The sequence below is a fragment of the Liolophura sinensis genome, chromosome 8 (assembly GCF_032854445.1).
Source record: "Liolophura sinensis isolate JHLJ2023 chromosome 8, CUHK_Ljap_v2, whole genome shotgun sequence".
Lineage (NCBI taxonomy): Eukaryota > Metazoa > Mollusca > Polyplacophora > Chitonida > Chitonidae > Liolophura > Liolophura sinensis.
In genome coordinates this window covers 4,609,103-4,629,524 of record NC_088302.1, presented here as the reverse complement: position 1 = coordinate 4,629,524, position 20,422 = coordinate 4,609,103, and the positions used below count along the sequence as shown (strand labels likewise).

The 20,422-nt window shown below is 39.5% G+C and overlaps 1 protein-coding gene across 2 annotated transcripts in view; it reads left to right on the top strand.

Moving 5' to 3' along the window:
- Positions 1 to 20,422, top strand: part of LOC135472994 (COMM domain-containing protein 5-like) — a 46,447-nt gene that overhangs the window by 11,735 nt on the left and 14,290 nt on the right. The window contains exon 7 of one of the 2 annotated variants that reach the window (XM_064752758.1): positions 4,307 to 4,348. The exons of the other annotated variant lie outside the window; for it this stretch is intronic. Coding sequence (XP_064608828.1) covers positions 4,307 to 4,324 — 18 coding nt within the window. The 3' untranslated portion in view covers positions 4,325 to 4,348. Of the gene's footprint in view, positions 1 to 4,306; positions 4,349 to 20,422 lie in introns of those variants that run through there. 2 annotated transcript variants of the gene reach the window in all.

Below are 20,422 nucleotides of genomic sequence, written 5' to 3'. Positions count from 1 at the left end.
GCTTTTTTTTAGCTCCTGTGTATTGGGCTCTCGTACATGGATTGAAGGTTAAGCTTTTTTTTTTAGCTCCTGTATATTGGACCCTCATACAGGGATTGAAGGTTAAGCTTTTTGTTTAGCTCCTGTATATTGGGTTCTCATACATGGATTGAAGGTTAAGCTTTTTTTTAGCTCCTGTGTATTGGGCTCTCATACATGGATTGAAGGTTAAGCTTTTTTTTTAGCTCCTGTATATTGGGTTCTCATACATGTATTGAAGGTTAAGCTTTTTTTTTAGCTCCTGTGTATTGGGCTCTCTTACATGGATTGAAGGTTAAATTTTTTTTAGCTCCGGTATATTGGGCTCTCACACATGGATTGAAGGTTAAGTTTTTTTTTAGCTCAGGTCTGTATAATGGGCACTCATTTATGAATTGAAGGTTAAGCTTTTCTTAGCTCCAACATACAGTGATAGAAAGTTATGCTGTTGTCTTTGATACTGTTTTCATGGATGGTGTGTACATCTACATTGAGCCCACTGATGGAAGGTTAAACTTTTTTATTCGTTTTAGTTTTATTGGCTTTGTGAATGTTGCTAGTCATTTTGATTGATAGACTCTTAATGTAAAAAGTTACCAGTTCGATGAACTGCACTTTGTTTTCTGTAGTAAACACATGTTCTATTATTTGAACGTGTCACCTGACCCGCACATTATTGCAGGTGAGCTACTGGTGTTCTCTGAATGCCTTGCTACATTATACGATCATTTATCAACGCTTTTATTTGATGGTGAATCTGACACTGCACAGTCTAGACAACAGGGCACTGAGAAAATAAATGCGCTTGTGCACATGCTGAAAACATGAATGCTATAACACTATTCTGTAGTCGCAAAGTCATCGCAGTTTGATGTACACAGACAGCAGAATAGCTGAAAAAACGACTAATTTTATTCTGTTTTATGCCTGTTGGATGTCCAGCTATTTCTGGGCTGTACTGCATGGGAATGTTGTAGAATGTGGCACTGATTTGCTCTAGCTCGTTCTGCTAAAGTTCGTGTTATTATGCTCCATTCAACCCAACCGGATCCGACCCAAACCTGCCCCTCAGCTAAGAATCAACCAGCTTGGCCCTGCAGACATGATTTTGCCCATCCAACTTCAGAAATATTACTCTTGATTTCCATGAAAATTTGTGTATGTATTTTTCCCAAGCCACAGGATCACAAAGCGATCTTAGACTTAAGTCAAAATTTAAGTCATTAAATTTTTCAGGTGTCTTTTCATTAATTTAGCTGAAATTTGCTTAACAAGAACTTCCAAAAACTTATGTTATCAAGCAATATTTTGAGCTTATGTAAGAAAAACAATTTTAAAGTGCTTTTAATTTTTGCAAGCATAATTTTTTTGTACGACTTACATCAATACACCATGGCTCCCCTTAAGGCACTTGGAAGTCTACAGAACTGATTTTGTCCTAGAGCGCAGATTTGTATGAAATTTATTGTACCCTGGTACATCTTTCCTATGATTTAAACTTATTTTCTTTATTTTCACCAGAGTTAGGTAACAGATACATCGTAGATGACACTTGGTGTAGTATGCTTTTTCATGTATGTACTATCTTCATTTAATCAAGGTAGCAATGTCCAACATCATCTGCCTTAATTTACTGAGCCATTATTAACTGCTGGGAGAGAGGGAGATTTTTGACAACTGTATACTTGCACTTAATATGTGTACATGTGTTACTGTTCAAATATACAGTGAGACTGTCTTTATAACTTTTTCAAACTTAACAATCATTTTAACACTATCAATATTACCAGCACAAGTTTGATATTCCCTGGAAAGTAATAATATTAGCTGTTCTTGGTAAATAGAGAAAACCTGAATATGGAGTTATCTCCAGTATAGCCTCTTATTCAAAATGTTTCACAAAATTTTTTAATCAGCCGTACTTTAATTGTTCAACATGGATGCAAGGTGCATGCATTCCTCCTGCACATATATTCATAAAAAACTTTCCATATGAAAAAATTAGTACTAATTAAGTTAAATGAATGCATGCAGACGTATTAATTTCCATATGCTGAGAAAAAAATCAGATTTGTCTGTTTTTATAGAGGTCATGCAGTCTGTAACTGTATAGAATCCTGACCGTAGCGTACATGTAGCTGATCAAATAAACCCAGGATATCAGTTAATAGAGGTAAGATAAAATTTGAGCAAGTGTCAGTTTCGTTGTGGCTCATATCAGTGAGGACATCATGCCTTACATAATGTCTAGCCTTAAGACAATTAAGGCAGTAAAATATTAAAATGAGAAGATTGATCTTATAGATACCATCGTAAACTATGGTTAAAAATGGACTTTTGTTTCTATAGATAGAAGTACTTTTAGGACAGAGCACTGTTTTAATAATCATGATGAGCTAATTATAGGTAAATTTAACAGATAGTATCATTACAATAACTACAGGTATTGTGACCATTTTTGCTGTGGAACATTTTAATAAACTGTATGATTTTCCTCTATAAAAAGCTTTTTACTTTATGTTTTTAAAATGTCTCACCTCATGAATTGTTAACTTGTGTTTTAATTTTCTGTTTTTTAAAATGTTTTTGGTTTTTTTCATATTTGGAGTATATTTAGAACAGCTGAAGAAAGGATTCAAAAATACTGTCACGAAAACCAAATTTTCTCAGACCATATTTTGCCCAATCTGAATCATAGAACTTTTATGTAGGAAATATTTTTCCCACGGAGACTATAAAGAATAAGTATCAAAAGGTAAAAGTAAATTTAGCTGTGTGGTATGTAAATCTGAAAGAAAACCACCCAAAGTACATGTAAGGATAAGTCATTTCATAAGAAACATCTCACTAAAAAATGAATTTTTTGGGGAAAAAGTCATTTTCCTTTTGGAATATATCTTCAGACGTGGACTGTTTAGCCTGATGTATTTGTTGAAAAATGAGTGACAGACTGGCGTAAATTTACATTGTGTACTGGTTTTAAGGACTTCAGGGAAATGAAGAAAAACTAATGATCTGAAAGCAGGAAATCTTAAATATAAATCACGAGTTTAGTCCCAACAGTTCCAGTCTCCATTCGGAGATAGGTCTGAATTCTTCCTGGACAAAAATTGAAAACCACTTTAAAACTTCACTAACTTAGAAAGTTTGCTATACATTTTGAGAATTCCTGACAATTCAGTTTGTCTACATTTCTGTAACTTTGCATGTGGTTCACTAATATGGGCATCGCTGACTCTGATGGTTAACCTGGTTAAACTGTTCAATAAACGCTGGCTTCGACGACTGCTGACTCTGATGGTTAACATGGTTAAACTGTTCAATAAACGCTGGCTTCGACGACTGCTGACTCTGATGGTTAACGTGGTTAAACTGTTCAATAAACGCTGGCTTCGACGACTGCTGACTCTGATGGTTAATGTGGTTAAACTGTTCAATAAACGCTGGCTTCGACGACTGCAGGGCCTTCACCATTGACATCGTGTTAAAATCAATCTCATTGGTTTCAAGTGAAGAAGTTTACCCAGTACTTGTCAAAGGTGGGTGGTTTCCTCTTGTTACCCTATGTATGTACGGAGCCCTTCCAACTTGTATATGCACAGAGCCTTTCCACCCTGTGTATGTACAGAGCCTTTTCACCTTGAGTATGTACGGAGCCTTTTCACCTTGAGTATATACGGAGCATTTTCACCTTGAGTATGTACGGAGCCTTTTCACCTTGAGTATGTACGGAGCCTTTTCACCTTGAGTATGTACGGAGCCTTTTCACCTTGAGTATGTACAGAGCCTTTTCACCTTGAGTATGTACGGAGCCTTTTCACCTTGAGTATATACGGAGCCTTTTCACCTTGAGTATGTACGGAGCCTTTTCACCTTGAGTATATACGGAGCCTTTTCACCTTGAGTATGTACAGAGCCTTTTCACCTTGAGTATATACGGAGCCTTTTCACCTTGAGTATGTACAGAGCCTTTTCACCTTGTCTAAGTATGCATCATGTACTTCCATACCAGTGAGATCATAGGCTCCATGCTTTCGCTGGTGGGACTAGGACTTGGTCACATTGGGTCAGGTAGCTACATGTAGTTAAGGGTTGTGGTTCATTGTTGGCATTCACCTTTTCTTGTCCAGTAAACTTGGCTAACATCATACATAGGTAAAGTTCTGTAGTGTGGCAGTTAACTTCACTCATGTATATAAGTAAATAACAGGTGAATTATATACTGCTTTAGACTCACAGTCATATGTTATTTATTGAGTTTCACACCATATTCATACTTATTCGACAGCAGCCAGCATACTGGTAAGCAGAATCCAGGCAGAGCCCGGGGGTCCATGACCATCTGCAGGTTGGTAACAGACCATCTCTCGCACATTCAAAGAGGGAGCCAGCATCAGCTGGACTTTAACTAACAGTGACCACGTTGCCAGGATCTGTCTTAACATCTGTATTAATTTATTAATTACTTGTTTTTGCATCCATGAATCCATTCTCATTAAAGCCACCTATTAAAGCATGCCCTTTAGCCTGTCCCATTTATATCAGTTCAAGCGAATCCTATTGCAATCTAGTAAGCTTGTGTAATCTAACTAAGGTATAAACATGTTATTTAATGTATGTTTCTTTATGTACTTTGATAAATGAGAGATGCATCAAATCATTATTCCGCCAGAATATAATTTGAGGTATATATAGTGATCAGGTAACCTGTAATTACAGGTAATCTGCTAATCAGGTAATTAGCTTGTCAGTGCATATCCTTCTACAACAGTGACTGGATTTTCAAGAACTTGAGGAATGTGTGAGACCATGTTAGGATGTGCATGTGCTATATGGGTTGCACTTCATCAATTATTTCCAGAGTTACTTCCCTTTTTGTATAGATTGAGGAATTGTAGATAGTGAGTCTGTCACTACACATCTCCTCCTGCAGGTATGATTGAAAAAGATATGAAAGTTTTACCAAGGCCTGACAGAACATAGGCAATTGAGGATGTGCATGTGCTACTTTAGATGCATGGTATTGATTTTTTGGAACAAAGAGTTATTGCCTTTTCAACAAAGAATGGAGACTTAATATATATGTCGAATGCTCGTTGATTTTGTTTACTTGTCTCTCAGAGCTGATAATTAGCATGTCCAGTTCCTGGTTTCCGCTTGTTGATCATTGCTGTCCGGTTTATTCATGTAAACCACATGTGATAATCAAGTCTTCTTAGATTGTTGACATGCTTTATCATGCTTTCATATTTAGCACACCTGTATGCCAAGTAGGTGCACAGTATTATACCACACCTTTCATCTTCGAACAAAACTGACCCTATTGTAAGCCCATAATTCATAGTGCGTGTCTTTTCAAACAGATAAGGGCAAAACATCAAACTTTCGCAATAAAAACAGATTTTCTTAGTTCACTGACATCAGCTACTAGCCAATCAAATTTTTGTGTTGTGACAGCTTGAAATAAAAGCTAAATAATACGGCGTTTTGTAACAGTGTACAGAATAAACATGGATCATTAGCATACATCACTCCCATTTGTTGCAGAAAACTCACACACGTGCAATTGAGCTAATTGTCTCCTTACTGTGTTCAAATCCATGAGGCCTTACTTCTTCCTTAAGAACTACATAGAAGAAACATGTGTGTTGTTGTGTGGTGTTCAAATCAACAACCACATTGACTGTAGTCTGAGACAGGCCACCTGGTAAACTGAGAAGTTCTGACGTAAATGGCGAACCGGCAAGGCTTCATATACTTGTAAAAAACTGTGACATGCATACTGTGTATCCATTTATTCCAAGTCCACAGCATGCATTACTGATTATTCAGACAAATTGTTATACATCAGGCTATCAGAAGAGGAATCGGTAACACTATCAAACACCATTCGCTGCTCAGACTTTCTTTTTCTGGGCCCATCTGCTGCAGTACTAGGCCTACTTCTTAGCTTACCACCTGCCCACCACAGTTCTTACCGTTCAGTCCGTATTGTAATCAGTCTCTGAAGTTTTGGAATACATTGTAATAAATATAATTGGTGAAGGCTGTCTGTAGATAGAAAGGCTCTCCACTCATGTTTCCTTTATTTTCATCAAAGACAAGCCACGCTCATACTGGGATGAATGTGTGGGTAGAGCCAGTAGATGTTGAATCAACACCTTCTTCCTCATTTACATCCAGTGGGGTTTTTAGCGAAAAGTTTCTTGTTGTTCCATTGTAGTTAAATGTGAACAGCAGATGCTGTACGATTGGAGGAGTTGGCGTATCAAGTAGTCACTCTTCTGAAATGGAGGTACATTTACTCTACCATCAGCACTGATATATGTACAGGTATATATACAGGTACATGAGACGCAGATCAATTGTAGATCTCTAACGCAGAGCACATTAACTCTGTGATCAACACTGATACATGCACAGGTATACATACAGGTATGTGAGACGCGGATCTATTCCAGATCTCTAACACAAAGTACATTTACTCTGCAATCAACACTGATACATGCACAGGTATACATACAGGTGTGTGAGACGTGGATCTATTCCAGATCTCTAACACAAAGTACATTTACTCTGCAATCAACACTGATACATGCACAGGTATACATACAGGTATGTGAGACGTGGATCTATTCCAGATCTCTAACATAAAGTACATTTACTCTGCAATCAACACTGATACATCTTCAGGTATACATACAGGTATGTGAAACATATATCTATTCTAGATCTCTAACATAGAGATTTTTCTTCCTTTGAATGATAGTACATGTAGCTTGAAGAAATATTTGCTGCATTCGACCTCAAAATGTTTACGAACATGCTGCATGTCAGCTGTGAAAGTCAGGTGAACTATCTATTTTATACGTGCATCTATTCCAGATCTCTAACACAAAGTACATTTACTCTGCAATCAACACTGATACATGCACAGGTATTCATACAGGTATGTGAGACGCGGATCTATTCCAGATCTCTAACACAAAGTACATTTACTCTGCAATCAACACTGATACATGCACAGGTATACATACAGGTATGTGAGACGCGGATCTATTCCAGATCTCTAACACAAAGTACATTTACTCTGCAATCAACACTGATACATGCTCAGGTATACGTACAGGTATGTGAGACGCGGATCTATTCCAGATCTCTAACACAAAGTACATTTACTCTGCAATCAACACTGATACATGCACAGGTATACATACAGGTATGTGAGACGCGGATCAATTCCAGATCTCTAACACAAAGTACATTTACTCTGCAATCAACACTGATACATCTTCAGGTATACGTACAGGTATGTGAAACATATATCTATTCTAGATCTCTAACATAAAGATTTTTCTTCCTTTGAATGATAGTACATGTAGCTAGAAGAAATATTTGCTGCATTCGACCTCAAAATGTTTACGAACATGCTGCATGTCAGCTGTGAAAGTCAGGTGAACTATCTATTTTATACGTGCATATGTGTATCCAGCTTTTGACCATTAGGGTACCAAAGGGGTCAGTATTGCTTTCTGATCCCAGTCTTTTTTTGCGAGATCTGACAAGAACAGGTAAATTAAAATCAAAAGTGCGTTAAAGATATTTAGCATTTAAAGGACATTATTGATGAGAATGTCGTAATGTCCTGTGCATGTAGCTAGAACAGGATAATCTCTGTACATATATGTTATACGTACACATGTATGTATGGCTGTACTTCCAATTTTCTCCACAACTCTTCATCCGATGAACTTCACACTTGTGAATTGCTAAGGACCAAGAAAGTGCACTGCCATTTATATTCTGTGGCCGATATTAATTATTTTCAGCAGGCACTATGCTGGTAACAGTGATGCAGTGACCGGTTCTACTATGTATAAAAGTATAAAATACCACTAGGGAAAACCGAGAAGGGGCATAATGTCCAGACTGGGGGCATCCGTGACTGTTAGGCCACATCATACAATCTGTATGAAGCAGTAATAACCAAGTGTTTCATGTATCCATAACTGTTAGGCAACACCGTACAATCTGTATCAGGCAGTAATAACCAAGTGTTTCATGTATCCGCGACTGTCAGTCCACACCGTACAATCTGTATCAGGCAGTAATAACCAAGTGTTTTATGTATCCGCGACTGTCAGGCCACACTGTACATGCTGTACGAGGCAGTAATAACCAAGTATTTCATGTATCCGCGACTGTCAGGCCACACTGTACATGCTGTACGAGGCAGTAATAACCAAGTGTTTTATGTATCCGTGACTGTCAGGCCACACCGTACAGTCTGTATCAGGCAGTAATAAACCAAGTGTTTCATGTATCCGTGACTGTCAGGCCACACCGTGCAGTCTGTATTAGGCAGTAATAACCAAGTGTTTCATGTATCCGTGACTGTCAGGCCACACCGTACAGTCTGTATCAGGCAGTAATAAACCAAGTGTTTCATGTATCTGTGACTGTCAGGCTACACCGCACAATCTGTATCAGGCAGTAATAACCAAGTGTTTCATGTATCCGCGACTGTCAGTCCACACCGTACAGTCTGTATCAGGCAGTAATAACCAAGTGTTCTATGTATCCGTGACTGTCAGTCCACACCATACAATCTGTATGAGGCAGTAATAACCAAGTCTTGCATGTATCCGTGACTGTCAGACCACACTGTACATGCTGTACGAGGCAGTAATAACCAAGTGTTTCATGTGTCCATGACTGTCAGGCCACACCATACAATCTGTATGAGGCAGTAATAACCAAGTGTTTCATGTATCCATGACTGTCAGGCCACACCGTACAGTCTGTATGAAGCAGTAATAACCAAGTGTTTCATGTATCCATGACTGTCAGGCCACACCATACAATCTGTATCAGGCAGTAATAACCAAGTGTTTCATGTATCCGTGACTGTCAGGCCACACCGTACAACCTGTATGAGGCAGTAATAACTAAGTGTTTCATGTATCTTTTAAGTTAACTCATAATACAGACTGTCCCTGTGAAGATGCTCCAGAAAACCATCTGAACACTATTGCATTTCACCCTTAAAAATGAAGCTTTTGTCAAGTGGCACACTTTGTTTGATTCTGACTGATTCCTCTATCTTTATATGGCCACTTATTTGGTGTTGGTGAAGTTTGATTAATTCCTTGTCAGGAAGACCTAAGTGTGGGCATCAAGCGTGTCATTTACAGGCCTGTATGGACTTCTGAAAATGCATTTTTAGCTTGTGTTGTTTAGCGTGTGTCGTACCCTTAGCATCGGAGTCTAATAACAGGGAAAGCAGTGTTAAACAAAATGTTAAGGGTGGTATCTGAAAAAGGACTGCATTTATTGAGCTCAGGATTTGCACACATGTAAAGCGCAACAGCACGAGGGGGATGTCCCATCGTTGATACGGTGTGTATATATTAAATACCATAAATTACCGAATTCCTGACTTAGTGTCTTGTGTATTAGACTCAGTGTTAAACAAAAATAAGAGTAGTATCTCCAAAAGTACAACATGTATTGACCGGAAGTTTTATGTGCATATAAAGCAAAATGGCACAAGGTGGATGTTCCATGGGTGATGCTCTGTTTATATTAATTTCCCAACTATAGGTGATACATGTGTCTGAAGGCTCATAGAAGATTGTTTCCTGATCTTTAGAGTGAGGCTTTTACAGCCCCAGTAAGGACCAGAGATAAAACAGCTGGGTGGCCACTTCTCTAACGTCTAATTAGCTTGATCTGGACACCAATTTTTGTAAATCTTCAACTTTTTCTACCACCAAAGCACTTCTTTCTGTGAAATTTCTTCATACAATTATTTTGCAAATGATGCTAAAAATGACTTGTTTCTGTTTCTTGTTTTAAAGATGCAAGCTTCAGAAAACAGTGCAAATTATTTCTCTACACCTTATTATTCTTATTTTTCTAAGAATGACTGCGATAAAAATAAACTGGAAAGATGTACTGAATGATGCAAGACTTAGCTTAAATACACTCGAAGACTAAAACTAACACTTTTCTGACGGTGAGGATATTACCCTATAATCACATGCAAATCCCCTTTAAAGGCAGAGAAAACAGTCATGTGAATTACATGTATATGTCAAATAAAAGACCAAAACACTGTCCATGAATATGGTTTGATTTGTTTTTGTAGAGTTTTTGCACAATTTGCTGCGCCTTCCAGAAAGATGGTTTGATGTCCCCTGAATGGATTCCAATTACTTAAAACATCAAAAACGGAAGTAAAACGTAAAAAGTTGGTGATCAAACTTCAGATGATCTATTCCGCTACCATCAAGCCACCGTTGACTTTGTGACGTCACAGTGGTACATGCGCTACAGGCAACTGAGGCTTCTCTGTGTATACAATTCAGAAAACAGGAGACAACTGCTATAATTTTACAGCTAATTTTGAGATTATTCTACGCCCTGTCTGGCTTGCAACTCCAATAACACAACACAGGATACTTTAAAGTTACAGGCATGGCCTAAAAATGCCACAGAAATTGAATGCAGAATGCAGAATGCTGAATGCAGAAGTTGTTTAGCTGCGTGCTTGTTTGAAGCAGAAAGTTTTGACATGATGAAGTGTGTAAAGTCTTTGCCTTACAGTGGCCACAAGGCTACAGCCCGGCCCTCCATTTGCCTTACAGTGGCCACAAGGCTACAGCCCGGCCCTCCATTTGCCTTACAGTGGCCACAAGGCTACAGCCCGGCCCTCCATTTGCCTTACAGTGGCCACAAGGCTACAGCCCGGCCCTCCATTTGCCTTACAGTGGCCACAAGGCTACAGCCCGGCCCTCCAGCTCAGTTCACACCTCTCCTACAGGCTGCTGCGTGTGTGACACACCACAGCATGCCGCTCCTTGAAGCCTATAACATGAACTCATACAAAATTTAAATTGGCATTTTTATGTGTTACCAATAACTGTTTCCATTCTGTATAGTTCAAATCTTATCGATTTTTGCCGATCATGCTTTTTAAAACATAAAAAGATAAGCTCCATTGTTGATTTCACCTGTGTTGAGTGACATATTGTTGTTGTCACTGCACCTCACAATCCGTTGGCCAGAGTGCATGGATCCTCATGTCACAGCCGTTATCGCTTGACTTGGCTAAAAGAAGAGTTCTATGGACTTTAAAACCGTAGCCAGTATATGAGTCAAAATCGGTCATCGTATCGCCCAGCCGCTATACAGTACATGCTTTTCCAGGATCTAATACAACTCTGGTAGTCTATTTTTCAAATATTTGCTGTAAAACTGTTTTACTTATATCATTTTCAGCGTGCTAATTAAGAGATGTAAATGTAAGGCTAGTTATAGATAAGTCATACAATGGCTTCTGGAAAATTACACAGTGGCCTAATGCATGGATTCGGCAGTGTTTTGCTGGGCTTGACAATACATAATACACGACCAGGGCACCTGGTCGACAAGATAGACGAAAGGCCCAACTTTAGTGGAGTTTTTTTGTCAATGGAACTAATTGACATTTTTTTAAAATACTGTTCACAGACTAACGTAGCATAAATATGTGTCTAGGGAACATTTAGTGTGAAAATCAAGTTGTTGGGTATCTCCTCTAAGCAATGTTCTTAGCTAATGGGTCTTTACAGACTTTTGTATATAGTGGAAAGTCGCACCTTGTTGCATGAAGTAGGGATGTTAAAGTTGACTGAGCTTGTTATTATGACGCCATTCCACTGAGCTCAGATTGGAACGTCAGAAAACAAAATGTTTCTTTTTTGTCATCATTAACTGCCATACTGCTACTGGCTGTCGCTTGTAACAGTGCGGTTATAATCTGCTTCAAACGTTCCTTGAGCACAACATGTATGTGTGCACTGTCATTTATCACCTTTAGAACGGACAAGGACACAGTGTTTGCTGATTACAATAACAACTTTTTTTTACTCTATCTACATGTAGCTCTGTGGTTGCGGTGAAATCATTAATCTCAAAGCCATGTTGTTATTTTTAAGAGTGACATGCATTGTTTTTTGTCATGCTAGCTTTTGAAAGCAATGTCTATCTCAGATAATGTTATTGTTTAAGACATACTAGGCAGTTGTGATTCTTCATACCTTTTCCATCGGTGAAATTTACATTTGTTACACATATACACTTTATCTGCCTTAAAGTCAAGAAAAAAGAAAGTAAATGAAGTCATTGGAAAGCCCACCAACAGTGATATCCAACACTACCTTTTCGTACATGTTCATTTTATGATCCTCTTGACTTGTGAATGTAATTTAGCTAAGTTGATTTCTACCAGCCCACCATGTTGTGTGGGGTTTTAGCAGGAGTGAAGCAAGTGGTAGGGCTTGAGAAGGTTTGTTATACAAATTTTACACTTCCTGTAAAACAGACATTACCAAACTACAGTAATGACAGTGTTAGCATGTTGTGTTATCTTCACTTTAGATTTATTTTGAAATTGGAGGTAATTGTGTTAAGCCATTGTTTATGCAGTAGAACTTTCCGTTCTCATCAGGGATACTGAGTGTTAGTAGTGTAAAGTCATGATTATGTACAACATATGGTCAGTGTATACTTGACAACAAGGGTCGCTTTATGGTGGGAGGAAACCGAGCAGAGCCTGTGAGAATCCACGACCATCCGCAGGTTGCATAATGGTTAGTAAAACCAGCAAATGAGTTGTGAGGTGAATTGTTCGCGTTGAAAGGCTAAATTTGAATGTTTCATTCAGAATGATTTTTGAAATCATCACACCCGGCACATCGTTCCGGGATGTCATGAAGATGTGACCTAGATGTAGGTCACGTCATCGCGTGATGTCTGAAGATGTTACCTAGATGTAGGTCACGTCATCGCATGATGTCATGGAGATATGACCTACATGTAGGTCACATCATTGCCTGATGTCATAGAGATATGACATATGTAGGTCACGTCATCGTCTGATGTCATGGAGATATGACCTAGGTGACTAAGATATGATTTTTGTCCATACAACTTCACCAAGTCGGTAAAATGCAGATCAAGGTGACTACAGATGTGATTTTGTCCACACAACTTCACCAGGTCTGTAAAATACAGATCAACTTGCCTGGATATGTGATTTTGTCCATACAACTTCACCAAGTCTGTGTAATGCAGATCAAGGTGACTACAGATGTGATTTTGTCCACACAACTTCACCAGGTCTGTAAAATACAGATCAAGGTGCCTAGAGATGTGATTTTGTCCATACAACTTCACCAGGTCTGTGTATGCAGATCAAGGTGACTACAGATGTGATTTTGTCCAACAACTTCACCAGGTCTGTAAAATACAGATCAAGGTGCCTAGAGATGTGATTTTGTCCACACAACTTCACCAGGTCTGTAAAATACAGATCATGGTGCCTAGATATGTGATTTTGTCCATACAACTTCACCAAGGTCTGTGTAATGCAGATCAAGGTGACTACAGATGTGATTTTGTCCACACAACTTCACCAGGTCTGTAAAATACAGATCATGGTGCCTAGATATGTGATTTTGTCCATACAACTTCACCAAGTCTGTGTAATGCAGATCAAGGTGACTACAGATGTGATTTTGTCCACACAACTTCACCAGGTCTGTAAAATACAGATCAAGGTGCCTAGATATGTGATTTTTGTCCATACAACTTCACCAGGTCTGTGTAATGCAGGTCAAGGTGACTGCAGATGTGATTTGGTCCACACAACTTCACCAGGTCTGTAAAATACAGATCAAGGTGCCTAGAGATGTGATTTTGTCCATACAACTTCACCAAGTCTGTGTAATGCAGATCAAGGTGACTACAGATGTGATTTTGTCCACACAACCTTCACCAGGTCTGTAAAATACAGATCATGGTGCCTAGATATGTGATTTTGTCCATACAACTTCACCAAGTCTGTGTAATGCAGATCAAGGTGACTACAGATGTGATTTTGTCCACACAACTTCACCAGGTCTGTAAAATACAGATCAAGGTGCCTAGATATGTGATTTTTTGTCCATACAACTTCACCAGGTCTGTGTAATGCAGGTCAAGGTGACTACAGATGTGATTTTGTCCCACAACTTCACCAGGTCTGTAAAATACAGATCAAGGTGCCTAGATATGTGATTTTTGTCCATACAACTTCACCAGGTCTGTGTAATGCAGGTCAAGGTGACTACAGATGTGATTTTGTCCAAACAACTTCACCAGGTCTGTAAAATACAGATCAAGGAGACTACAGATGTGATTTTGTCCAAACAATTTCACCAAGGTATATAAAATACAGATCAAGGTGACTACAGATGTGATTTTGTCCAAACAACTTCACCAGGTCTGTAAAATACATATCAAGGTGCCTAGATGTGTGATTTTGTCCATACAACTTCACCAAGTCTGTGTAATGCAGATCAAGGTGACTACAGATGTGTTTTTGTCCAAACAACTTCACCAGGTCTGTAAAATACAGATCAAGGTGCCTAGAGATGTGATTTTGTCCACACAACTTCACCAAGTCTGTGTAATGCAGATCAAAGTGACCAGAGATGTAGTTTTGTAGAGATGCGAGCTTGATGATGCTGCGCTATGCACAATGAGAAACAGCGATCCCTTCTCAGGCTTAGCATGGTTTATGTAAGAAATAACACAAAAAAACATGGCCCATATAAGAGCAAGTTCATTCTTCCACATATGAATCCACGACCTGCCATGCACAGACTGACTGCTTTACAAATAGCTCGGCTGTTGTCTGAAAGCAAACATGAGACCCAAGTGACCTGAACTTATTCATAGATAGACCTGTCAGGCCATTCTCTGCAATATTTACAAAGTTATCTCCCTTGAGACACTTAGTGGTCTGGCCACAGACCCCCATTAGTTTTCCATAAGCGACAATGTTAACGTTTAGCGCTGTAGCTCAGTTCCAAACATTCCGAGGCCAATAAGCTTTGGTACATACCTGGCCCAGCCTGTGAGAAAGAAGCTGTAAAAATCTTGACATAGGTTGACCGTCAAAATCTGGACCTTTCCATGCCGGCAGCTGGGAGGGGTGCCTAGCAACGCCAAGGGGACGTCACTCGCAGCCTCATCACCACCTGTCTCCTTGTGTCCTCTCGCCCAGCATTTCAAACTTTCACCTTTAAAACTCATACCTGCCCAAAGCTTAGACAATTTCCATCATTTTGATACCAAGCATGCACCTGTACACCAAAAACGGCTGGCTGGCAGCAAAAAAAGACTGTACACCCTAAAATACACAGAACTACAGTCGTCCCTACTGAAAAACGGAAGTTGTAATGGGGGTCTGTGTCCTATCACACCAGCCAACTTTTTTCAAAATCAATAATTTTTGCACCACATAATGCTTACTACCTCTAAACCTCACACATAAAGTTACAGCTTGATACATGCAAAAACTTTTGAGTAGGAGGAATTTAACTTGGGGTACCCCTATCTTGGAAATGTGTCTGTTTGTCCGTCCTCAAGCACGAAGTTCAAAGCTCTGTAGTGCACATACCGTTCAAAATATCTCAACCAGGTCAAATGTTTTGGAAAGCTGGTATGTATATCTGCAAGAAAAATGAAAAAATTCCAATGACAAAGTATTTTACATTTTCCATTGACAAACATTTAGAAAATTATGGATTTTCATGTAGATTTTCTTGTTTACAGCAGTGTTAAGAAAATACTTAAAAGCCAAAAGTGTCAAAATATATATCAAAAGACAGGTAATTTATCTGACAATTCACTTACAAAATATAGGACATACCTTTTAGCAACTTTGTGCAAAATTTGACTTAAAGTGATACAGGTGGGTAGCAAAGCAGAGTTTCAAAATTCCAGAAAAGTACATTTTCATCACCATCAAAGTAAACATATGCATCCAAATTGATATAGAAATGCTCATAGGCACAGTTTCCATGGATAAGGCTAAAGAAAAGACTAGTATCCCTTTTACATAGTGATTCACATGACAAAACCCTTTAAAAGATCACCCACTACCCCCCCCCCCCCCCCCCCACTACCCCCCTTTCCCGTCTCCCACATGGCTGCCATTGGTTGGCTGCTTACCTCAACTCACAGTGCAAAGAATCCCACCACCTGTGTTGTTGCCTCAGACTAAATTAGTACTTTCCACATAACAAACACCAAAGTGTGACACTGGCATCTACAAGAGATACGTAGAGGGGAGAAATATGAATTTGCCACTTACAAAAATAAAGCCACACAGTACATGCACATTGGTCATTCAGACAGTCAGCAAGGCAACCCTCCCAAGACATGTTGAAGGGACCCAAGAAGAGGGGAAAAGCTATACTTCTTAACCTGTAACAACACAGAAATCCTCAAATAATCAGTGAGAAATTACATCCGTAATCAGGTTCCACACTGGGTGTTCCTGGGTGGGCATGAGGAATGGACATTCAAACTGTCCGTACATATATGAGAAACCTGTGACGTTTCCCCGGTTGGTGGTGGTGGGGGGGGGGGGGGCTGGAGGGGTATGTGTCATGGTGTAGTACCGGACCATTGACGGGGATTCTAGGTCAGCCAAGGGAGTGGAAGACTGCATCCGAATGGTCAGGCCTTTGAGGAAGCTGAACGGCTAGCAGACCCCACTCACCTAGGTAGATCCCAGTTCAATATATGCATAAACCAGGCAAAGTTGACTGACGCCATGTTTGGGAGACAAGATCTAAAGAGGGAAACCAAGACGAAAGCTCATTAGGTATTAAACTAGGATGTGAAAGCCGTATGTAGCTGTCTATTTTCTAACTTGTGTGTGAGGACATTGGAAACATAAAAAAAATCCCAGTTGCCCAGGGAGGTGGATGCCACACTGGGCCAGATACTAAAACAAAAACTCCTTGAGATGTCGCAAGAACAGCGTACTATGTTCTGGTGGAGAAACAGACACCTGGTGGGGCAGAGACTCATTTTCACAAGGGCAATATTCCAACAGATCACACTTACATGTATGCTAGAAACTTGAAATTGATCATTTTTGTTCCAACGCCACACATACTGTGTGAGTGCACATGTAACTTGTCAGAGGAATGAATATACACATGCAATGAAAACTACATGCCTACAGTGGTTTATTTTTAAGTTTAAAGAGGAAAATTTACCTTGTCCACTTCAAGTCTATGCCCAAAACAGCAGACAGTGTTGCAGCAGAGATGCCTGTTTTTAATGTTTTGTGACCTGCAGGATGATTTGAAGCACATTTACCTAGTGTGTGGTGGCACACATGGGAGGAACCTGACTTGGTTTGTAAATTAAATGCACACTGGCCCTCTCTACTACTCTAGCCAAGTAAATTAATCTGCTGATGTGTTTTTATCCACCTGTGTGAGGCTGGGCCCTTATATGTGATACAAGGCCTTATTGACCATCCTTAATCACACCACCCTATCTATCAGCCACATACTCCAATTTCACTCGCAGCACTCAAATTTTGCATTATTTATCAAATGTCAGCCCCAAAAGAGACATTTTAAAAACCAGGAACAATGAAACGTTGTCTGTGTTTGTTCCAGCCTGTTTATACTCCTGTACTACCCTTGACCACAGAGCGTTTTAGAGCGTTTTTTTCACCGTTAAAACTCATACCTGCCCAAAGCTTAGACAATTTCCATCATTTTGATACCAAGCATGCACCTGTACACCAAAAACGGCAGGCTGGCAGCAAAAAAAGACTTTACACCCTAAAATACACAGAACTACAATCGTCCCTACTGAAAAACGGAAGTTGTAATGGGGGTCTGTGTCCGTCTGTAAATTTGAATTCAGTGTCCTGCACTGACATCTCTGACATGTTTCATAAGACCTAAACATTGTGCAGATAGAGAGTAACTCATTGCACTACGTTGCCTCTGAATAGCTTATCTGATAAAGAGTATGATTGCATACGTCAGTGACACATCAGTGTGTTAGATGTACCATGTGTATAGGTATGCAGTGTGTCAGATGTAGCATTTGTCAGGTATGCAGTGTGTTAGATGTACCATGTGTTTAATATGCAGTGTGTTAGATGTAAAATGTGTTTAGGTATGCAGTTTGTCAGATGTACCATGTATTTGATATGCAGTGTGTCAGATGTACCATGTGTATAGGTATGCAGTGTGTCAGATGTAGCATGTGTTAGGTAAGCAGTGTGTTAGATGTACCATGTTTTAGGTATGCAGTGTGTTAGATGTACCATGTGTTAGGTATGCAGTGTGTCAGATGTAGCATGTGTTTGATATACAGTGTGTCAGATGTAGCATGTGTTAGGTGAGCAGTGTGTTAGATGTAGCATGTGTTAGGTAAGCAGTGTGTCAGATGTAGCATGTGTTAGGTAAGCAGTGTGTTAGATGTAGCATGTTTTAGGTATGCAGTGTGTTAGATGTAGCATGTGTTAGGTATGCAGTGTGTCAGATGTAGCATGTGTTTGATATACAGTGTGTTAGATGTAGCATGTGTTTGATATACAGTGTGTCAGATGTAGCATGTGTTAGGTAAGCAGTGTGTTAGATGTAGCATGTGTTAGGTAAGCAGTGTGTCAGATGTAGCATGTGTTAGGTAAGCAGTGTGTTAGATGTACCATGTGTTAGGTATGCAGTGTGTTAGATGTACCATGTGTTAGGTATGCAGTGTGTCAGATGTAGCATGTGTTTGATATACACTGTGTCAGATGTAGCATGTGTTAGGTAAGCAGTGTGTTAGATGTAGCATGTTTTAGTAAGCAGTGTGTTAGATGCACCATGTGTTAGGTATGCAGTGTGTCAGATGTAGCATGTGTTTGATATACAGTGTGTTAGATGTAGCATGTGTTTAATATACAGTGTGTCAGATGTAGCATGTGTTAGGTATGCAGTGTGTTAGATGTAGCATGTGTTTGATATACAGTGTGTTAGATGTAGCATGTGTTAGGTATGCAGTTTGTTAGATGTACCATGTGTTAGGTATGCAGTGTGTCAGATGTAGCATGTGTTTGATATACAGTGTGTCAGATGTAGCATGTGTTAGGTAAGCAGTGTGTTAGATGTAGCATGTGTTAGGTATGCAGTATGTCAGATGTAGCATGTGTTTGATATACAGTGTGGCAGATGTAGCATGTGTTAGGTAAGCAGTGTGTTAGATGTAGCATGTTTTAGGTAAGCAGTGTGTTAGATGTACCATGTGTTAGGTATGCAGTGTGTCAGATGTAGCATGTGTTTGATATACAGTGTGTCAGATGTAGCATGTTTTAGGTAAGCAGTGTGTTAGATGTACCATGTGTTTGATATGCAGTGTGTCAGATGTAGCATGTGTTTGATATACAGTGTGTCAGATGTAGCATGTGTTAGGTGTGCAGTGTGTCAGATGTACCATGTGTTAGGTATGCAGTTTGTCAGATGTAGCATGTGTTTGATGTGCAGTGTGTTACATGTAGCAAGCCTTAGGGATTCAGTGTGTCAGATGTATCATGTGTTTGATATGCAGTGTGTCAGATGTATCATGTGTTTGATATGCTGTGTGTCAGATGTAGCATGTGTTTAGATATGCAATGTGCCAGATGTAGCATGTGTTTAGGTATGAGTGTGTCATGTACTATGCGCTAGATGTGTGCCCTGCATTAGATGTGCCATACTTAGTTATGCAATGTCAGATGTCAGATGCACCATGTGTTAGCTTCACACAGTTGTGCATGTAAAATGGACTATTATCTGCTCTCTCTTATTTTGCCCAGTAAATTTTCTGAAGTATTTCACACCGAGAATCAATATTATGCCATGTTTACATCACTGTGTGTTTTGACACAATGTCCACCTGCATACATACACACATGTACATACATGTGATGCTGAAGTGGTTATATATAAATCTGTGTGGAAAAGACGTGACATGGGTCAGCAAATGTCCACAATCTCTAACTTATCATGTGCCCTTTCATACCTGTCTGTGCCCTGATTACACTTGGCTAAGGGTTTTGAAGCAGTAGACTTGTAGTTGTAAATTATGTAGGAATGTGTGTGGCGCGTGTCACTGTGTTGTACTTACTGATGATGGATTTATTTTAGTTAGTACAACAATACATGTAGGTGTCAGATGCTGACACCTTTCTTTTCCAGACGTTATATAAATCAGAAATTTTTTTTTTTTTTTGACTTAACTGAAGCTTCATGCATGGTACAACCTCACTATACAAGTACATGGTATGTCTGTATTAACTGCTTCGAGGCCTTGGAATTTATCTGGAGCTTTTAAGATTACACATTGTTGTAACCACCCTGGGCAAAAGCTGTTATTTCTCTAGGGAGGTCACTTATACAAGCTGGCAAGCTTACGAAACCCGCCTGATCAGCTGATCTCTCTGGGCCTTGATGCAATCAGGGCTGCTGCTGACACAGTCTCGCGGCTGGTACATGAATGAACTACAGCTCTGACCAATCAGATATTAGGTCTC